At 33.5% G+C, this 18,325-nt stretch overlaps 1 protein-coding gene across 1 annotated transcript in view; it reads right to left on the reverse strand.

The window, feature by feature from the left end:
• Window positions 1–436: 436 nt before the first annotated feature.
• Window positions 437–18,325, reverse strand: part of TM9SF3 (transmembrane 9 superfamily member 3) — a 56,137-nt gene continuing 38,248 nt past the window's right edge. Inside the window, exons 10-15 of the mRNA XM_072971702.1 lie at window positions 14,655–14,794; window positions 11,832–11,900; window positions 9,979–10,125; window positions 9,458–9,541; window positions 9,255–9,331; window positions 437–4,641 (exon numbers count right to left, since the gene is read on the reverse strand). Of these exons, the coding sequence (XP_072827803.1) occupies window positions 4,574–4,641; window positions 9,255–9,331; window positions 9,458–9,541; window positions 9,979–10,125; window positions 11,832–11,900; window positions 14,655–14,794 (585 nt within the window). The 3' untranslated portion in view covers window positions 437–4,573. The remainder of the gene's footprint in view (window positions 4,642–9,254; window positions 9,332–9,457; window positions 9,542–9,978; window positions 10,126–11,831; window positions 11,901–14,654; window positions 14,795–18,325) is intronic.

Below are 18,325 nucleotides of genomic sequence, written 5' to 3' on the forward strand. Positions count from 1 at the left end.
CAAAAGAATGACAATAAAAAAGAAAAGTAATTTCTTAAGACAAATCTTACTGTACCATTCTTTCAACTTTCTGTATATTTAACTTTTTTTTTCCAAATAAAAAGTTTGGGGAAAAACCAAACCTTAAATTTTAAATCCTTTGTTTCAGGGGTTAGCAAACGATGGCCCACTGGCTGTTGTTGTTGTTTTACTGGAGAACAGCCATGCTCATTAGCTGACGTACTGTCCACCACGGCTGCTGTACTACAATGGTATGGCTCTCAAAGCCTCAAATATTTCCTATCAGGCTCTTTACAGAAAGCTTGCTGACCCCTGCTTTATTTAATTGTGGAAAGCTATTAGTAATCTCTTCATATGCGTGCCAATAATAATGGGTTATCCCTTATGCTTGGTTCACCTGTTTCGAAAAGGAAAGAAATAAAGCATCCAAGGGAAGTACATTTGACTTTTTATTACTTAAAAAAAAAATCCAACTTCAGTTAGATTAACAGACTAGATCAGAACCTCAAATGTGACACATTATATACTGTACTGGATTTCTATTACTAAAAAGCCAGCTGGAATATGGCCTACACAAACCAAGGGTGCGCACAAAATGGAGGTAATCACTGAGCAGTAACTGTTTCCTTCCCACTGTCACCAACTGCCCGTGCTCTGTGCGGATCTACAGATTCAAGTTTGACACAGCTGAAAAGTCCAAGTGGGACTGCTTTTCCAAGGGTATCGTTTTCCTTTAAATAGAATGCCATGTTGTTTCTTACTTGCCTAAGCTCTTACCTTATAAGGCTCATAATTTTCAAGTGACCTAAACTGATGAATTAGGGTGAACACACAGTATTCTGCTGTATCAGTCAATTATCAGCAAGTCCAGTTCACCAATACTTCAGTGTAAATAGTTTTCACAACAGTTTATTTCCACTTCCTAATACAGTAAAGTAAGAATTTAATTTTTACTTTTGCCTTTGCACAATTCTGCCTACAGCTCCAATAAGAATGTTGACAAATCAGATGGCTTTCAGAAAAAGCTCATAGCAGAGAAAGTTATTCCCCATACTGAATCTAAATCTTGTAATATTTCTGCAGCTGTATATCAACCTTCTGGTCAACCCTACCTCTAAATCTACTCTAGTCTATTTCTGTACACACTTCTAAACAATCTTTATAAACTTTTACTTCTCTGATCTCTTTAACATCTTGATTGCTAAAATATAGCTTCATAACTATGCAATTCTTATGAAGATATAAAGTATTAATGAATACTTGTGTTTTCATAGGTCACTACTCCTATTTATTACATGTTCCAATAAATCAACAGAATGAAGCACTAAGACATGCTGAAATCTAACTTAAAACCCAAATGGAACTGCAGTGTACAGATTACAGAAAGACTTTTCTTTCCCAGAATTCATATACAGAAGCCCTTCAGTATGTAGCTTTTTCTGAACAAATTACATCAATACACTTTCTCCTTTTTTACACTTGTAAAACTTCAGGAAATCTTAAAATAGTATTTATTTGCAACACAATTGGTATAAGGTGGTTAGTAAACATTTAGGAAACAAAAGCTTTATCAAAATGAATACAGTTTGTAGATAAACCCTAAATAAAGTGGTTTTTGGAAGAACTGGAATTTGTAGCAACCACCTTTATAAAGAGGCCCACCCACTCTCAATGGAAAACTCAAGCATACCATTCATTAGGTCAGATATCACCAAAGTATAATGAATTCTAAGGGTATGGGGCTTGATTTATGGGAGAACTTAACACAATCTAGGAGTCCAACATGATACACTAAAGAATGCTTTACCACCCCTCCAGCCATTACATTTCCAACTTACCCAACTCTTGTACTTGGATATATTTAATACATATATGATATGTATGTACATACATAATGATGCCAATTACTAATGCAGCTAAATTTCAGGAGAACCGTGCTTACAGATACAATGGGGAAGTTTATCCTTAGTTTTTTTTTTTTATAGTATTCAAAGCATCAGTTGCTAAGTTGAGCAAATACTAACAAATGAAAGACAAATAGCATTTATGGAGTAGAAAAACCCTACCCTTTAATTAACTTAAATAACATTATATTTTACTATTCTACAGCTGAGAGCTAGGGAGATAAACTATTTGTGGATTACATCTTTTTCAAGACATACACGCACACATCCAGCCCCTCTATGAAGCCATAAACCAATGCATAGTTTCTAAAGGACTTTTCAAAGTGATTTATATTCACTTTAATGGAGTTCATAACGTACTTGGAAATTAGAAAATTACTTTTTACTCAAGATTTCAAAGGACTTCAAATAGAGATCAATTTAGTAAAGGAATTGGTGTACCTGAAAGCAGCTAAACCACTCATTCTTTAAAAACCCTACATTTTACTTGCAAGATTCATGAGAAGCAAATTTCATTTTATTAAGACAGAAGCTTGCCATCCAATTTACACTCCATCAGATAGACTACCTGTTCTTATAAGTACTTAACATGTAGTTTAAAAGTTACATAATGTAAGCCACTAAGTACTGACTTTTAGTTCCTTTTCTTATAAGATCTTAAAGGTAGGTGCGAAGGAAGAGAAAATGGGAGAACCAGTAGAAAACATTTAATGTAACATTTTGGTTTGAAGAAGAGGATGTACCTACAGCTTCTGATCAAAATTGTTTGTTCCTGTCAGCCATACTGAAGTAGTAAGAAATCAAACATTTCACCCTTTATAGTCCTCACGTGCTATATTATAAGATGCAGAGCCTATTACTTTATAGAAACATATTTTGTAATGAAAACATCTTATGTGCCTATGAATGGCATGAGTTTCACATTAAGGTTTAAATACAGCTATTTTCAGTCTTTCTAAAAATACCAATATACAGTATTGTTTTAGGTGGTCATTTGCATAGCAAACTATTAAACTAGAAACTCAATGGTTCTAGGAAAACTTCACATTGTGGATAGTTCCAGAAAGACGTATAAATTAAAATCTCTTCTCTTAGAAAACTGTAACCTTTCTTTGCTCATCCCATAGTAAGCTTACCACTTTTACCCATCCCCACTTTATACGGTACACCAACCTGAACAGATCTCGTGCCACAATTTCATTCAAAGTCCTTGTCATTCACTCTGTGACTGTACTGGATAAACTAGAAGTAAGCAAGTTTGAGGATTTTAAAGTGTGGGTCCCCTGTATTAGAAAAGCATAGTTTACAGTATATTAAAGAAAAATTGCATTCAGTAATATTGCCTTTTGAAAGATATCTTCAAATTGCAAACACATATATTTTCACAAAACAATTTGGTCAGGAAATTTTATTTTAACACTCTAAAGCAGTAATGCTTTAGATGTTACTTAAGTGCCCCAGACAGGATTAACAAAATTAAATGTTTCTAAATTACAAATTTAGCTCCTGTAGGAGCCTCAGAAAAAAACAGAAGAAAACAATCCCCCCTCCCAAAAGAAGTATGACACACACATTTTGAAGAAACCCCGATGTTTCATGCAGTGGTAGGCAAGATGTAAAAAGCCGCCCAGATTCACACATTTCTACACCAATCATCATCAGAAAAAAGGACTCCGTAGTCAACCTGTACATCCAAATGCATTTGAGAATCTACACCTACATTACATTATTTAATGTTATATACATTTATTACCCACCCCCCCCTTGTTTTTAATAATTTCTTATGTAAAACCTTCATTCAAACCCAAAAAAGATGTAAGACTAACTTGGGGGGGAGGGGGCAGATAATCACTTTAGACATTCAGTTAAAATGTAGTTTATCTAAATCTCAAAATGTTTAATAAAAACAAATATCTTCTCCATTTAACACTTCGCTTTCTAACTGTACAGTAAATTGCATTGTAGAGAGTACACCTCTATCTTCAGACTGTATCTTCTTTGGATGGAATTAAGATGTAACTGGATAGTTTTAAGATAAATAAATGGGAAGTTGGTCCAACTAAGATGACAGCAGATATATTACATGCAGGATTTAATGTTTTTAAATTCTCTCTTTAAAAAAAAAAGGATGTAGTTCAATCGGGAAAAAAAAAAGGTGAAAAAAGAACCCAGGTTCAATATATAAAAATGTCCCTTAATAGGTTGACGATGGCAGTAAAAATAAGAGAAAAAAGTAATCTTTCTGGAACATCATTTTTCAGTAACATAGAAATACTAGTGCCAGAAGATTTCTATTCATGTAATTTTAGCATCCAAGTTTCCCTCTATTTATTTTATTGGAACAAATGCTTTAAATAAACTATTTGTCCTCTTCACTGAAGAGAGCTGGTCTATTTCATCTTTAATGAGCTAGTTTTTGGGAAGATTAGTCATGTACTGTAGTAATGCCTACTGCATAAAATCCAAGCATTTGCTGTGAACAGCTGGAGAAAGCAGTCAGTAAGAACCTAGGATCAATGGAAATAGATGTTACTTTAAGCCATCCACGAAAGAGAGACCCACAAAGTACCCAGTGTTAAAGCCCAAATCTCTTGCGCTTTTTTTTTGCTGTGCAAGTTCCACCCCTGTGAAAGAAAAATTGATCCAAAGTTCCAGGTTTTCTTGGGTCTTTAGTCAATTTTCACATTAGTATAGATTTTTCGGACAAAGGCACTTGTTCCCATGTAACCAATTGCTCCTGTAAAGATAAAATAAGATGTTTTGAAACAAATACATAGAGAACAGCAACCATCATTTACAAACAAACACCAAATATATGCTCTCTGCTCTGGAAAGTTATTCTTTTTCCAAGATAACACCTTTACGTTAGTATTCTCTATAAACTTATTAAAATTATATCATTTGTTACAAATCACCTGTTAACTGTTGTACACCAAGTCTGACCTCATATAATATTTTAGAATTAACTTAAATATCACTTACATGAATTATGAACTATATAAATTTAAATAATCTCTTATAAAAAAAGAATAATTTCAGAATGACAAACATTTGTTAAATAAAAAAACATCTTTTTAAAATTTAAGCACAGATTATTCCAGGTCATTAATATGTTCCCCAAACCATATGCTACGTTATGGATAGGTAAGTAAAAAGTGATCGGGGATTCTCTCAGGGAAGAATTGAGAACTATGACCCAATGGCATTTGAAGCTCTAGAGAGAAATTTCTGATGGCGTCATTTTTTTATGTTTAAACTGCAGAAGCTATGTGGTTCGTAGGGAGGCAGGCATATTTGAGGGAATGGATAAGAGAGACAGGTAAGTAGGTCAGGAGTTTCGAAATGTCTTTAAATAATTAGTTTTAGGTCAAATGGGACCTAAAACACCGGAGAGCAAAGGTGTTTTTGTCTGTTTTGTTAAATTAAGGCTCTGCCTCCTGTGCCTAAAAGAGTACTTGGCAGACAGTAAGATATTCAATAAATACCTGCTGAATAAATGAATGAACTGGATAGTTCTTTACTACAAATAATAAGGGATCTTTAGAACAAGACTGCTGGTCATTCACATCATAGAGAAGATTCTCTATTAGATTTAGGAATTTACCATCTAAGCCCATTATTCAAAAGCTAAAAGTAAATCTTCCATGAATTAATAATGATATACACCACACACGCCTATTTGGGCACCTTTGAACTAACTTTTATTAAACTAACTGGTGTATGCAAGGGAAATAGTAAGTCTCTTCTGCCTGTCCTGTATGTATGCGAACTGTACCTCAAGGGAACCAGTTGATGAAAATAAGTTTCTCCTTAGAGAAGTATCCCAGCTAATTAGAATATTATAACCACTAATAGATTATCTGAGCTAGGCAATAATTATCAAGGGCTGCTAACTCACAAAGAAAGGCAACCAGACTCTTGATGAAAGTTTACCTGTTCAAACTACCTGTTAATATACTTGGACAAGTATTCTTAGTCTGATCAAGTCTACAGACCTAAGTACCACTTTTCAGGCAATATGATGGGGGAAGCATAAGTGACACCTCAGGGATACAATCAGCAAAATCCAGAGTGTGGAAAACTCTACAGGAATTCAAACAAACAAACAAAAACCCAAGCTCCCTAAATAACTGCAAGGGAAAAGAGAGAGAACATCAGCAGATTGAAAGATCCTTAAAAGAGTGTTCAACCCAGCAATGCACAAACTTTAACTGGATCTTGATGCAAACAAACTATACTAAAAGAGAAATAAGGATGTGTGGGGTAAATCTGAATACTGACTAAATACTGAACACATTAAGAAATTTTACATATATATATGTGTATACTGAAATATTATTAAAACTGTATTATTACTAAGTTATATATTACAGCTATATAATTCTATATAAACACTGCATATTTGATATACACATACACATATATATATATATACACATATACTGAGATATTTACACAGTTGAAATGACATGAGGTTTGAGAGTCATGTCAGAAAAGAAGGGAGGTATGGTGGGAATATGAGTAAGACAAGATTGACTACAAATTGATTACTGTGTTAGATGTGTTCAGGTACATGGGGACTCATTACATACATATTATTGTTCCTCTTTTTGTATATATTTGAAAATTTCCTGTAATTAAATATTAAAAATATTTTTTAAAAACCCCAAATAACAAAGCAAGCCTTTTTTCAATTATTTTTACAATAGACATTCTTTTTATAATATGAAATTATCATACTACACTTGAAAATAGTGATAATTCATTCTGAAATAGTTATATATATGTCCTTACAAGGTAAAAGAAAAAAAACACTCAATTTTATTAAAAAAAAAACCCTGAATTCTTATAACATGAAAACACATGTAAAATTTTAATTGGAATCAAAAATTTAACTGGCATAATATAACACTAGTCCAACTACCAAATCCAATTTTCCAGACTTAGAAAACATTGTTCCCTTTTGAGCAGAGATATGCTTAAAAGCAAAACAGTGTCAACCTAGAGAATCATTTTTCCTAATCTTATGAGTACCTCAAGAATAAACTTACAAAAATATGACTTTATAAAAGGGAGATTACTGAATATGCTCTCTAGAAAAGTAAATGTCTTGGGAATAATACACTTTTAAACTTAATTTCCTTAAAACTAAAATGCTATGCTCAAAATATAAAGACTATAACAATCTAATTATTTCCCACCTTAACATTGTTATTTCTTTTTTTTTACATTTAAAAAAAACCCAATGAATATTTTTCTTTCAATTACTGACTGAAAAAGCATTTTAGCAATATAACTTGATGAATATGTATAATTTTTGTATTATGATGACATTTTAATCATTTCCAGTATGAACTGCTTCCCCTCCCCCACCCAAATAGATTAGCACTGAAGGCATATAAACTCATTAAAAAATAAATGCTGGGACATTGCCAGAACAACAGGGAACTGTAAATGTGCCAAGATTGTCAGGCAGCAAGATGAAATTTCAACAGGAAAAGCACTCAAAAAATTTAGCTAAATTCATTCCATTTTCTTTGTAAATGTCAAGGTATTTACCTCTCTAGGTCTTCCTAAGATCACATATAGTCAAGAAAAAAGAAATGTAACCCTCTGCATAATCCCATGAGTCTATATCTCACTGATTGCTGGTGATAATCAAGAAAGATCACAGATTAAATAAAGAGAAGTTCAGGGAGCATTAAATATTCTGAGAGAAGGGTCGCAAATACTGCTAAAAGAAACTTCTGATTGCCTAGGGATACACAGGACATTCCTATGTAACACAAATCTTGTTTTAACCTTGAGTTCCTATTCATCTTTCTTTCCCTCAAAGTTTGTTAACTAATTATTACAGTGGAAGGCGATCACAGCAGCTATAAACAAACCATGTAACTGTAACATAAGTGAACTGTCTTCCCTCATAGCTGGTGGAATTAGTTTTACTACTTTATGGTCAGTGTTACTTGTGTATGTGTGCGCACCGTGGTCACATACATGGTATATATAAACAAAACAGATTCTTTTTTTTAAATTGACATGTAACACTGCATTAATTTAAGGTGTACAACATAATGATTTGATATATTTTTCTGTTGCAAAACAATCACCACAATAAATTTAATTACAACCTCACAAAGTTTTTTTCTTGTGATCAGTACTTTTAAGATCTAATCTCTTAGACAACTTTCAAATATACAACACAGTATTAATAAATCTAATCACCATGCTGTACATCACATCCCCAGAACTTACTCATCTTATAACTTGAAGTCTGTACCTTTTGAACACCTTCACCTCTGCCAACCATCAATCTGCAGAACAGATTCTTTTAATGGAGGAAAAAGCAATCCTGGTACCCTAAAGAGGTCCACAAATGTCATACCAGGACCTAACTTCTAACAAGATTATTCTATCTTCCTTATTCTATTGCCTACTGAATAGCTAAAGGTAAAATTATCAAAAAAAAAAAAAATCCCCACCACATCTCCCATGTAACTGGCTATCTCTTACTACCTAATAATAGACCAGCATTACACTTGGTGCTTTACACACAGGACAGTTACAAATAAATACTCTGAAAGATATGCTCATTTTACAGATTAGAAAATGAGATTTAGAAAGGTTTCTATGCCTGCCTATGGCCACAAAAAAAAGTGAGTGGCAGCATGGAGACTTAATCGAGGTCTCTCAGGCTCTTGAGTCCATGTCTTTTCCATCTATCATGCTGCTTCCAAAAGTTCTTTCTTTATTTTCTAGCTATTTCACACATACGAGAGACTCTATCATATGCTGATAACTCTTCCTCTTCCATTTAATGGTAAACTGTGATAAACCCATAAAACAGTAGTATTATCCTCATTTTACAGAGGTCTGGAGAACTTGGGGAACTGAATCAAGGTACAGAAACAAAGGTAGCGCAGCCAAGCGTGTACTCATAGCCATTAAGCTGTGCTACCTTCCTGGACACCGTTATCTCCATGAACAATGGAACAGAAACTTCCAAACAAAAATCATTTGGCCAAAACCTTAACCTGTTTACATCATAATCTTTTCCAACAAATCTAAGCTTTAAAAAAATGACAATTCTCAACATGAACGAGAAACTACTTGTGGTATGGAAAACAGTGCTATACAGAATTATTAGAAAGAGGAAATTTTAAAAGAAATCAAGGAGGTAATAAGTTAGGTTTTGAGAAACAGTCAAAACAACTGAAATCAGATGCTTGAGTTTATTATGTTCCTGCTCAAACAACAGAATGTAATTTCTTAATTTCCAATTACTGTATTTTTCTGATTCTGAAACACTCAAAGATCTACTCATGATATTCCAAGAGTTTCAGAACTTACCACACATTATCCCCAAGGCTGTGCTAAATACTGCCATATATCCAAAGTAAAATGATGTTTGAAATAAGCCATACATCCTGAAATAAAACAAAAAAATTATATATAGTTTGTTCATTTTTACTTTCAACATAAGGCCTAAATTCTAGTATTTAAATGACAAACTTAGTTTCCTAAATACAAAATGAGAAAATGTCTCCACTTACTTTGTTTTGAAAAAATAGTAGTAAAAGGAATACATGTAAACATAAATTGCAGTTGATGCAGCAGAGAGAAAACTTGTCCATTGCCTGAAGAAAAAAAAGTAATTCTTTTGACTGAATGGCACTGAAAGATTTTAAAGCAAATAATTTTTCTATATATTTAAAAACAAATGCATGTACACAACATCTAAATATATCAACAAGGAGAGAGCCTAAGAATTGGAAGGAGAGATCCTGAATTTTGTCAGATTCCCTATTTTAAATGACCTTAAATAAACTATTTCCTTCTTCAGATCTGTCTCCTTGTATTTAAGATAGTAACCCTCTTTAAAATAAAAACTTTTTTGACTGATACGACTTTTCCTCTACAATCTTCATCATTTTTATAATTGAAAAATATCCCTACACTATCTTAGGGAGAAAAATTTCCATACAGATCTTTTAATCTGCTTAATACACTTCAAAAGAATCTTATTTTAAAATGTTATGGTCCCCAGAGGTTCTTTCCAGGAGTAAGTACTCACCACCTATAGTCCTCTGCATTTAGTAGAAAGTATGTGCACACGATGGTCACACAGACAGTCACGATGCACAGGATGACCAGCACCAGCATCATGAAGCCATAGACATAATAGATCTTGTATGCCCAGAAAGATGTAAAGATGAAATACCTAAATAAAAGGCAATGAAGACATAGTTTTCTAGTCTTTATTCTCAAAGCTCACCCTGGTCTTGCTAACTCTCACTTGCATCTTAGTTCTCACTTCTTTCTCACTTAAATCTCAATATTTTTCTTTCAAGTAACTTCCAACAGTTCCCTTTCCTTTTTTTTCATCTATTAAATCCTCTAAAAGTCTCTCAAAAATATTTTCTGAGATAATCTTTCAAGAACAGATTCATCAGTAGGGTATTCATCTCTAAGCAAACTGAATAAACAGGAAGCTTAAGGAGTAATGTGTGGAAAAGAAAAATGAAAACAGCTAAAAATTCCTATTTTTAAGATCAAGTCAATTCCCTCATTCTTTTGTTTTTTCTAGATAGAACACTATCAAGCAATGTATTTTATATTTTATAAACACCCTATTAAATAAAAAATAGATTTGATAGAGTAATAATGTTTAAATTAGGAAAAGAAAGCCTAAAGCAGCATTATGCCATTTTCACAGGGCCGTAAGAGAAAGGGCATTACAATTTTATACCAAAAAAAGACCCTTTACTCTAATTCCACAACTGAGAGCAAAAAGAATGTGATTTCTATGAAAATTATGTTGAATGCTTTGGAAAAATTCAACAAGGTGAGCCACTAAAAAAAAGGTATAAAATTAGGTGTGGGTGAGATAGCTATAAAAGACTGGGGGACAAATTACAAATTTAGAAGGATTCTGCACTTAGAATGCTTCAGGCAAGTCCATATGTTCTTGCTCCACTTTAAAAAGGTTGGAAAACATAGAAGATGCATTATGAATGTCAAAGGAAAATGATGGAAACATAAATTACGTACAAAGACAAGATCTTGGCTCTATATTTTAAAAAAAAAATCAGTGAAAGATATACCTTTAGCTGTTTTAAGTAAAAATACTATGTATATGTCTTTTTTTTTGTGTAATTCTCCTACATGAGCCAGCTTTTTCAATTAACCAATTATCAGATGCAATCATGTCTGTTAAGGAAGCATCCAATATACAGAAAAGAATCAGCAGTGGGGCATCTGGAAATGTATAAGGGAATTCTGAGTAGTCTCAATGACTGGCATTTAATGGGCAGGAGCCAGAGGGGTATGATCGCTTTTCTTGAACAAGCACCATACAAAGAACTGTCCTGCCTAAAATGCCAGAGCATTCCCATCAAGGAACACTGGAACACAGGCTGAGAGAAAAAAAGGCTTACATTTTGCACGGGGGACTGCAAATATGAAGCACTGTCATTGGGCACACAAGATGGCAAACCTCCCACCCCTAAACACGTACACACTTCCCAGCACTCCTGAGGGCCACTGTGGAAGGAGACTAGAACTGATCATGCATCTAAAGATGTCAGGATCTAGACTGACTAGCAGGTAATAATTTACCTAGTTAGTTTGTTTTGAAAAAATAGTAGTCAAAGGCTGGTCTGGCATTCTCTAGCATGCATGCTTTGATTTCTAAGATCTGTTTGGTGAGAGAAGTCTAGAACAATATAAAGAACAATATAAAACTTCACCTGAGTATCTGAGAACAAAGCAGAAAACTACCTTTACATAAACTACAGACTCCCTTCTAGAAGCACAGACTTAACAGACTAATTCTGTTAGATGCTTTCCCATCAGATGATTCTATACCTACCCTAACTCCTAAATTTTCTTAATCCCTCAAAATATAAATACACTGCCAAAACTTACATTTCAATAAAGATTGAGCCAAAAGGTAAAATTCCTCCCAGGCAAACAATAACTGCAGGCTCCATGAACCTGGAAAATATTAAAATTAACAGTAAATTTCTAGTATGATTTCCACATTATATAAATCCGGATAATAGAAATCAGATGTTTGGTACTTAAAAATAATCTAAAGGACAGAAACAAACCAGTAAAAAGAAAAACAAAAATTCAAAGAGGCACAATACAGAGATGGGCCTTTAAATTAGCCATAAGTTTTTGTCAAAATTCTTTTTTGGCATTAAAGGCCAAGATAAGAATTTGGGGAACATAAATTCTTGCTACTGATAAAACTCAAGACTCTTGAGTGTTTGCTCCTGTTCTATACTTCTCAGTAACTTCTAAAAACTTTACAATCATTTACTTCCAGAAAGTCACAGGGAAAGAAAATAAGTCTTAAGATCCCCTATCTGAAATCACGTTTCCCAAATTGTGGCCTTGCCATCTCTTTGCTCATGCTTTCCTTGAGTCAGTCGTTCTTTTTCCTATAAATTATACAATTAAGGTATTATGAGTTCTGAGTTATAATGGAGCCAAAGTATGAATAAAAAATAAAACTCAAACCTCACTCATTCACTCAACTGACTGCAAGTGGTAACTCTCCACCTAGAAGGCCTTCCCTCACCTCCTGCTTCTCTCCTGCAAGCACTGGCTCAAGTGTTCTCCGGGTAAAGCCTTCCCCAAGTCTCCCAGGAAGAAGTGAGTTCTTCCACTGCCTCGTAAACCTAATTTACCACACCACACCGAACTATCTAATTACATACGTATCACACCTCACCAGCCTATAAACCCTAGCAGGCAGAAGCTATTCATCTAGGTATTCCCAGTGCCCAGGACACTATGGGGCACATAAAAGATACTAATCTACTATTTCTGGAATGGACAAACTAAAAAACGGAGAAGAAAAAAAGTTTGAGAGCTGAAAAAAAAAAACTTAAAAATCATAAAGTCTTCTTTTCTCCCTTTATAGGAAGCCAAGATCCACAGAGGTTAAAAATGATCTGTTCAAAGAGACACATCAGTGAGAATCAGATCTAGCATTCAGATTTTGGTTCCCATATAACTTATATAAAGAAAATGAAAAGACCCATGAGCCTTCCTTCACCTAGATGTGACCTATGGTTAGCAAGGTCACATGTTGCTCCTTCCTCTCCTTCACCAGCTCTACTGACCCAGATGAACTTCTGTGATTTCTGACTATGCTTTTCCTTTAACCTTATCCTCCCCAATAATGGGTGAACAAACATCAGGATATCAATGGGCCTTCACCATCTAATCTTGCCTGGAAAAAGATAAAGTTGACTTAAAAAAAAAAAAGACTACAAAAGTTCTCATAAACACTAATCTAATAAAAAAAAAAAAGCCAATCTAAAAAAAAAAAAAAAAAGAACATGGACAATTCCTTAAAAGAGATCACTCTCCTTTAAAACTACAGGCTATTTTATTCAGCCTCCACTTCTGTAAATGCCTGCATACTTCAAAATCTACAAAAGACTGTGTAAGTACTTGAATATAAGTTATATTTATAATATGGCCAAATATCTAGGAGCACAGGCTTTTCAATATATGCCCATTATTATGAATATGTAGAGTCTAGTTACTGTACAGCTATTCTTACAAGATGGGGAATATGATAAACAGACAGTAAGACTGTTCTACTTTTATCTGCTAGTAAGAATTAGAAGAATAAAGAATGCAGAGTAGCATAAATCAGCACTAAAACATTAAATTTACTAATTTTAAAAGGCAAAACAAAATGATTATAAATCAATAAAAAAAGTTAAAAAAAGGCAAAACATATATACAATGAGTTCATGTTTTGTTCAAGTTTGAATTATGAAAATTTGAAATCTAAACATATTAGTGACATCTCATTTTATGTCCAAAATTTGAAAAAATACAAATCACCTCAAGCTAAAAGTCTATCAAGAACCATTATTTCAAAGCTGATGGTTCAATGAATTGTGAACTATATTTATACTGCTGCAATAGAAGAAATGCTTTAGCTGTTAAACAGAGATAGCTGTCATCCTTTGTCAGGATTAATCTTGAATTACAGGAGAGCCTCAAAAACACATTTTGTGCATAAAATGTGACAAAATGTATTTGAGAGACTCTATATTTTCCCAGAAGTGAAGACAAAGAATGTAGGTCAGTAAATTATAATTGGTCTCAATCCCAATTCATCTCTCATTGCTAAGAAGTATACGGTTAGAAATGTGTGTCAATATTGCTTAGAATAATAAAATATCTGGAAAGGAAAATGAAATTATAGCTAGGGGTTAGCAAACTTTTCCTGTAAAGGTTTAGACAGTTAAGTATTTCAGGTTTTGCAGATGTTATAGTCTCTGTCGTAACTACTCAACTCATGCCGCAGTGTAAAAGCAGTCACAGACAATCTGTGAACAAACAGTCATGGCTATGTTCCAACAAAACTTTTTTTTTTATAAAAACAGGCATCAGGTCAAATCTGGCTTGTAGGCTGCAGTAACACAGCTACTGCAGCTTTAGCTCCCATCCACCTCTAGGCACTAATGTACTTACCAAAGCATTTGATTTCTCTATAAATGGCAGCAATTCACAAAAAGTGAAATAAAGATATAATTTATTACTACTCCCAACAATTTAAGTTGAAGAAAAAAGTAAAAAGACAAATTCTTAAGTTTAAACTTAAGATAGTCACTCATAAATAAATACATGCCAATTCTAAAAGTTACATATACATAACAGCATTAAGAACTTGTATATTGTGAGAAACAACTGCAGAAAATTTAGCATTCTCTTTACCATTTTTTCTCCGGTATGGGACGAGGCACAGCATTGACACGACAAGGAAAGTTGGGCTGACCTGACAGATTTCGGCCCAGTATTGTACCAACAAGATTTAGAGGAAGGATAACAAAAAAACAGATGCAACAAACGGCCACCTGTAAATTAAATTAAAAAGTGTATGATTACTCCGAGAACAATAACATTAATAAAAAACAAACAAAAAGGACACAAAAATTTAAACAATCTGATCACAAAAGAAAATGTTTAAGTTCAATACGGGTTAAAATTGTGTAAGATATATACTAATAGAAATACGTGTGTTTTAAAACTATTAGGATTGAACTAACACAAGTTGAACTGTTTGTTAACTATTGTAGGTGCCAATTTTCCCTATTCTCCCATACTGTCTCTGCTGTAGTCCTTTTTCCTCTCCTTTCACTTTTCAGTTGTCATACTTTTAACATATTCTCTATCTTTTATCATTATAACCAACTTATTCACTTGACTACACTTCACTGAGCTCCTAATATACACAAGGACCTTTACATATGTTATTTCCCTACTTTAAAGATGAAGAAAATGAGACTTAAAGAGGCTAAGTAACTTCCACAATCACACTGTAGGTGGCTGAACTAAGATTTCAATTCAGATCTGCCTGTTTCAGAGACCCTGCTCGTTTCCATTCCACACTGCCTGAGGATCTTAACAACAGAAGACTATCACACTGTTAATGTTTTTATGTGTCTACTACAATAACATGAATATTTTTCTGCCAATCACTAGTTCAAAGTATAAAGTGGGAAGATCAAACAGAGATTCTAGAACCAAGTGGTCAATTAGGAACGTATTTATTTTTGTGATTTTTTCTCTTTATATAAATCTGAATACTCAAGGGGACACACTCAAGCTTTTTCCAGCCAGCCTCTGGTTAGGATATTTTTCACTCTGAACTTCTAAAAATGGAGTAGGACTGAATCATCTCTAAGATCTCTCTCAATAATACATTTGGAGGTTCTAATTTATCAAAAGTAAAAGTGAGAGAAAAGCTGAATGAAATTTGTGAAGAAATTGAGAAAAATGAAGTGTGGGGTAGAAAATCCACAGTGATTACATGAGAAGGAAAGAATCTATTTTGAAGCAACATGAGTGAAAACTCTGTATCTTCATTATATCCTTCCACGCGCTTATGTGTGTTTAAATAAGCCAAAGGGTATCAACATCTTCCTGCCAGATAAAACTTCTACAAATGTATGAGAGTTAGGAGAGTCTTGGAATTACATTTTAAAGATCAGACTTAGGAACTCAAATCATTGGTGCCTCAGTTTAGACCTGTTAATAATATGAATTTTTGCTCATATAAATAGTATGTGAAACATAAAAATAAGCAGATGTTTTAAAGACATTTTAACTATCAGAATATATTGTGATTTATACACATCTCATATTTTGAGGGTAAACTGTGTCTCAATCATTACTGATTATTAATTGCTTTCTTATTATTTTGATATTCCTTACGTATATAAAACTCATAAATATTAACACATTGTAATAGAGACCTATGTATTTTCCCCTTAACTTACCAGAACTCTAATTTCAAGTAAGAATTGAAAAGAAGCTGGAGAAAACACTCCTATGTGGAATGACATGCTCTAGTAAAGTGGTTTTCAAACTGTTCCACAGAACCCTCAGGTCCTACTGAAGAGTTTCAGGAATTCCACAAGCATTTGATTTGAATATCCTTTTGAAAATAGTTTTTTTTTTTAATTTTAATCATAGTAAAAAACATACAGACTCAAATTAGTTCTACACCAAATATTAACAACTGGAGCTATCATAATTCGTTTTCACGTAAACCTCGGAGTAAACTCTCCTGCTATCTCTGTGTAAGTACGTGGACTCCGTGTAGATGTGTCACTGACTAGGACGGCTTGCAATGCTACACTGATCTTTCGTTCTCCCGCACCACCCCGCACCTCCCACCCCGACCCAGTTCAGGCCTCCACATATTTTGCTCACTAAAAACTTAACTAGCAAATGCACTACAGCACATGCATGTCACAAGCAATTAAGTGGCAGGTGAAGTGACGGCATATCTTGCCTTTTGTGCTCATTCAAAGCACAACAGTCAATAAAGGAACTTACAAACAGTCTCATCAAGACATTATCAACTGTTAAGCATTTTTTCCCCTTTTCCCATCTGACTTTATACATGAAGAAAAAAAATTAGCAGTTTATTAAAAACTGTTAGTGACTGAACTGTGAAACCAATTTCCTACTCCTTTATGTCAAAGTTCTGGATGAGTTTACTTGACGAATACTCTGAGATTGCAAGGCAAGCTGTTAAAAAAAAAAAAAGGTCACATGGAACTAAAATCATTTGTGAAATCAGGATTTTTCTCAATACTGATATTCAACCAAATAAATTGGTCATTGAAGAAGAATGTTATCCATACTCCTTGATATTAGATCTGCATTCATCACAACTTTATTGCTGTCATTAAATTTAAAATGTTAAAATACTGAATTTGTAAAATTTATTTATACTAATAGAATCATGCTTGTATCTGTTTTCTTTATTGGATTTCTAAATTAAGCTTTCATTTAAAATTAAAGTTAGCAGCTAAGAGTTAAAAAAAAAATGTAGTCTAATACACTGGTGAAAACCCTGGAACTCAAACTGTTAATATAGGGCACTCTCTAGAGCATCCTAGCCACTGCTCATGGACCGATGGAGACTGAAAACAGTGAGAGGGAAAGGAAGGACTCACTCTAGGTTGAGGGTGTCCCATAGCTACAGTAAGAACAAGCTAGAAATAAGTACTGCTATCATTACTTAATAGCCCCAAAGATGTACCAACTGGTCAACTATTCTCAATCTCAGTCAGAAACCAAGAATATGACTATTGTTCTATCTTTGCTTCCAGACTGGCTTTTTAGGGAAATCTGTGGTATGAGTGGAATGGAAAGGGAAAACACAGCGTAAGATGGGCAATTTTGGAATGCCAAAGGATATAAATTCTACTTAGGGTGACAGACAGTAATTTGCTTACAGGTAATAAGGCAAGTCTTAAAAAATGTATCATCTTGTCAGCCATTATGTTTAGGCATCTCTTTGACACTTGCTCAGAGTAGACACTTTTTATTCTGCTTTTCTATCTTATACATTTTATGCCTTTATGTCTATATAAACATTCTTTAGCTTCAATTTAAGCATTTCGACAATAATCAACCTAATAATCAGGACATTGCCAATTCAAACACAAATGCTTGAAAGAAGCCTATATATTTTATTCCACATTCAACATGCTAATAAATAACTCCACATTCTGTTTCTTGAGCAACTTCAAAACTGTAATAGAAGAAACACTGATTGAAAGTTAAAAATTTACTCTATAAAGTTAGCAATATCCTGATACCAAAACCATTCAGTATTCCTTCATTCCAAACTAGAATGCAAATGAAGGCCATGCTATTTTAAGAGTCTGCTAAGCATCAACAGCCAGTCTTTTATACACCAAAGATCAATTTTATAAACCTCTGGCTCAGCATAGAGTCTGATATTGTATTCTAATAATTAGTAATTACTAAATTATCCAAAGACAAATTACAGAGAATATTAACATTTAAAATCCCATTTACAAAGTAGTAAAATTTACAATTTTAGTAAAATAAAGCAACTTTGAAAT

Source organism: Vicugna pacos, chromosome 11, assembly GCF_048564905.1.
Source record: "Vicugna pacos chromosome 11, VicPac4, whole genome shotgun sequence".
In the NCBI taxonomy this organism is placed as follows: Eukaryota; Metazoa; Chordata; class Mammalia; order Artiodactyla; family Camelidae; genus Vicugna; species Vicugna pacos.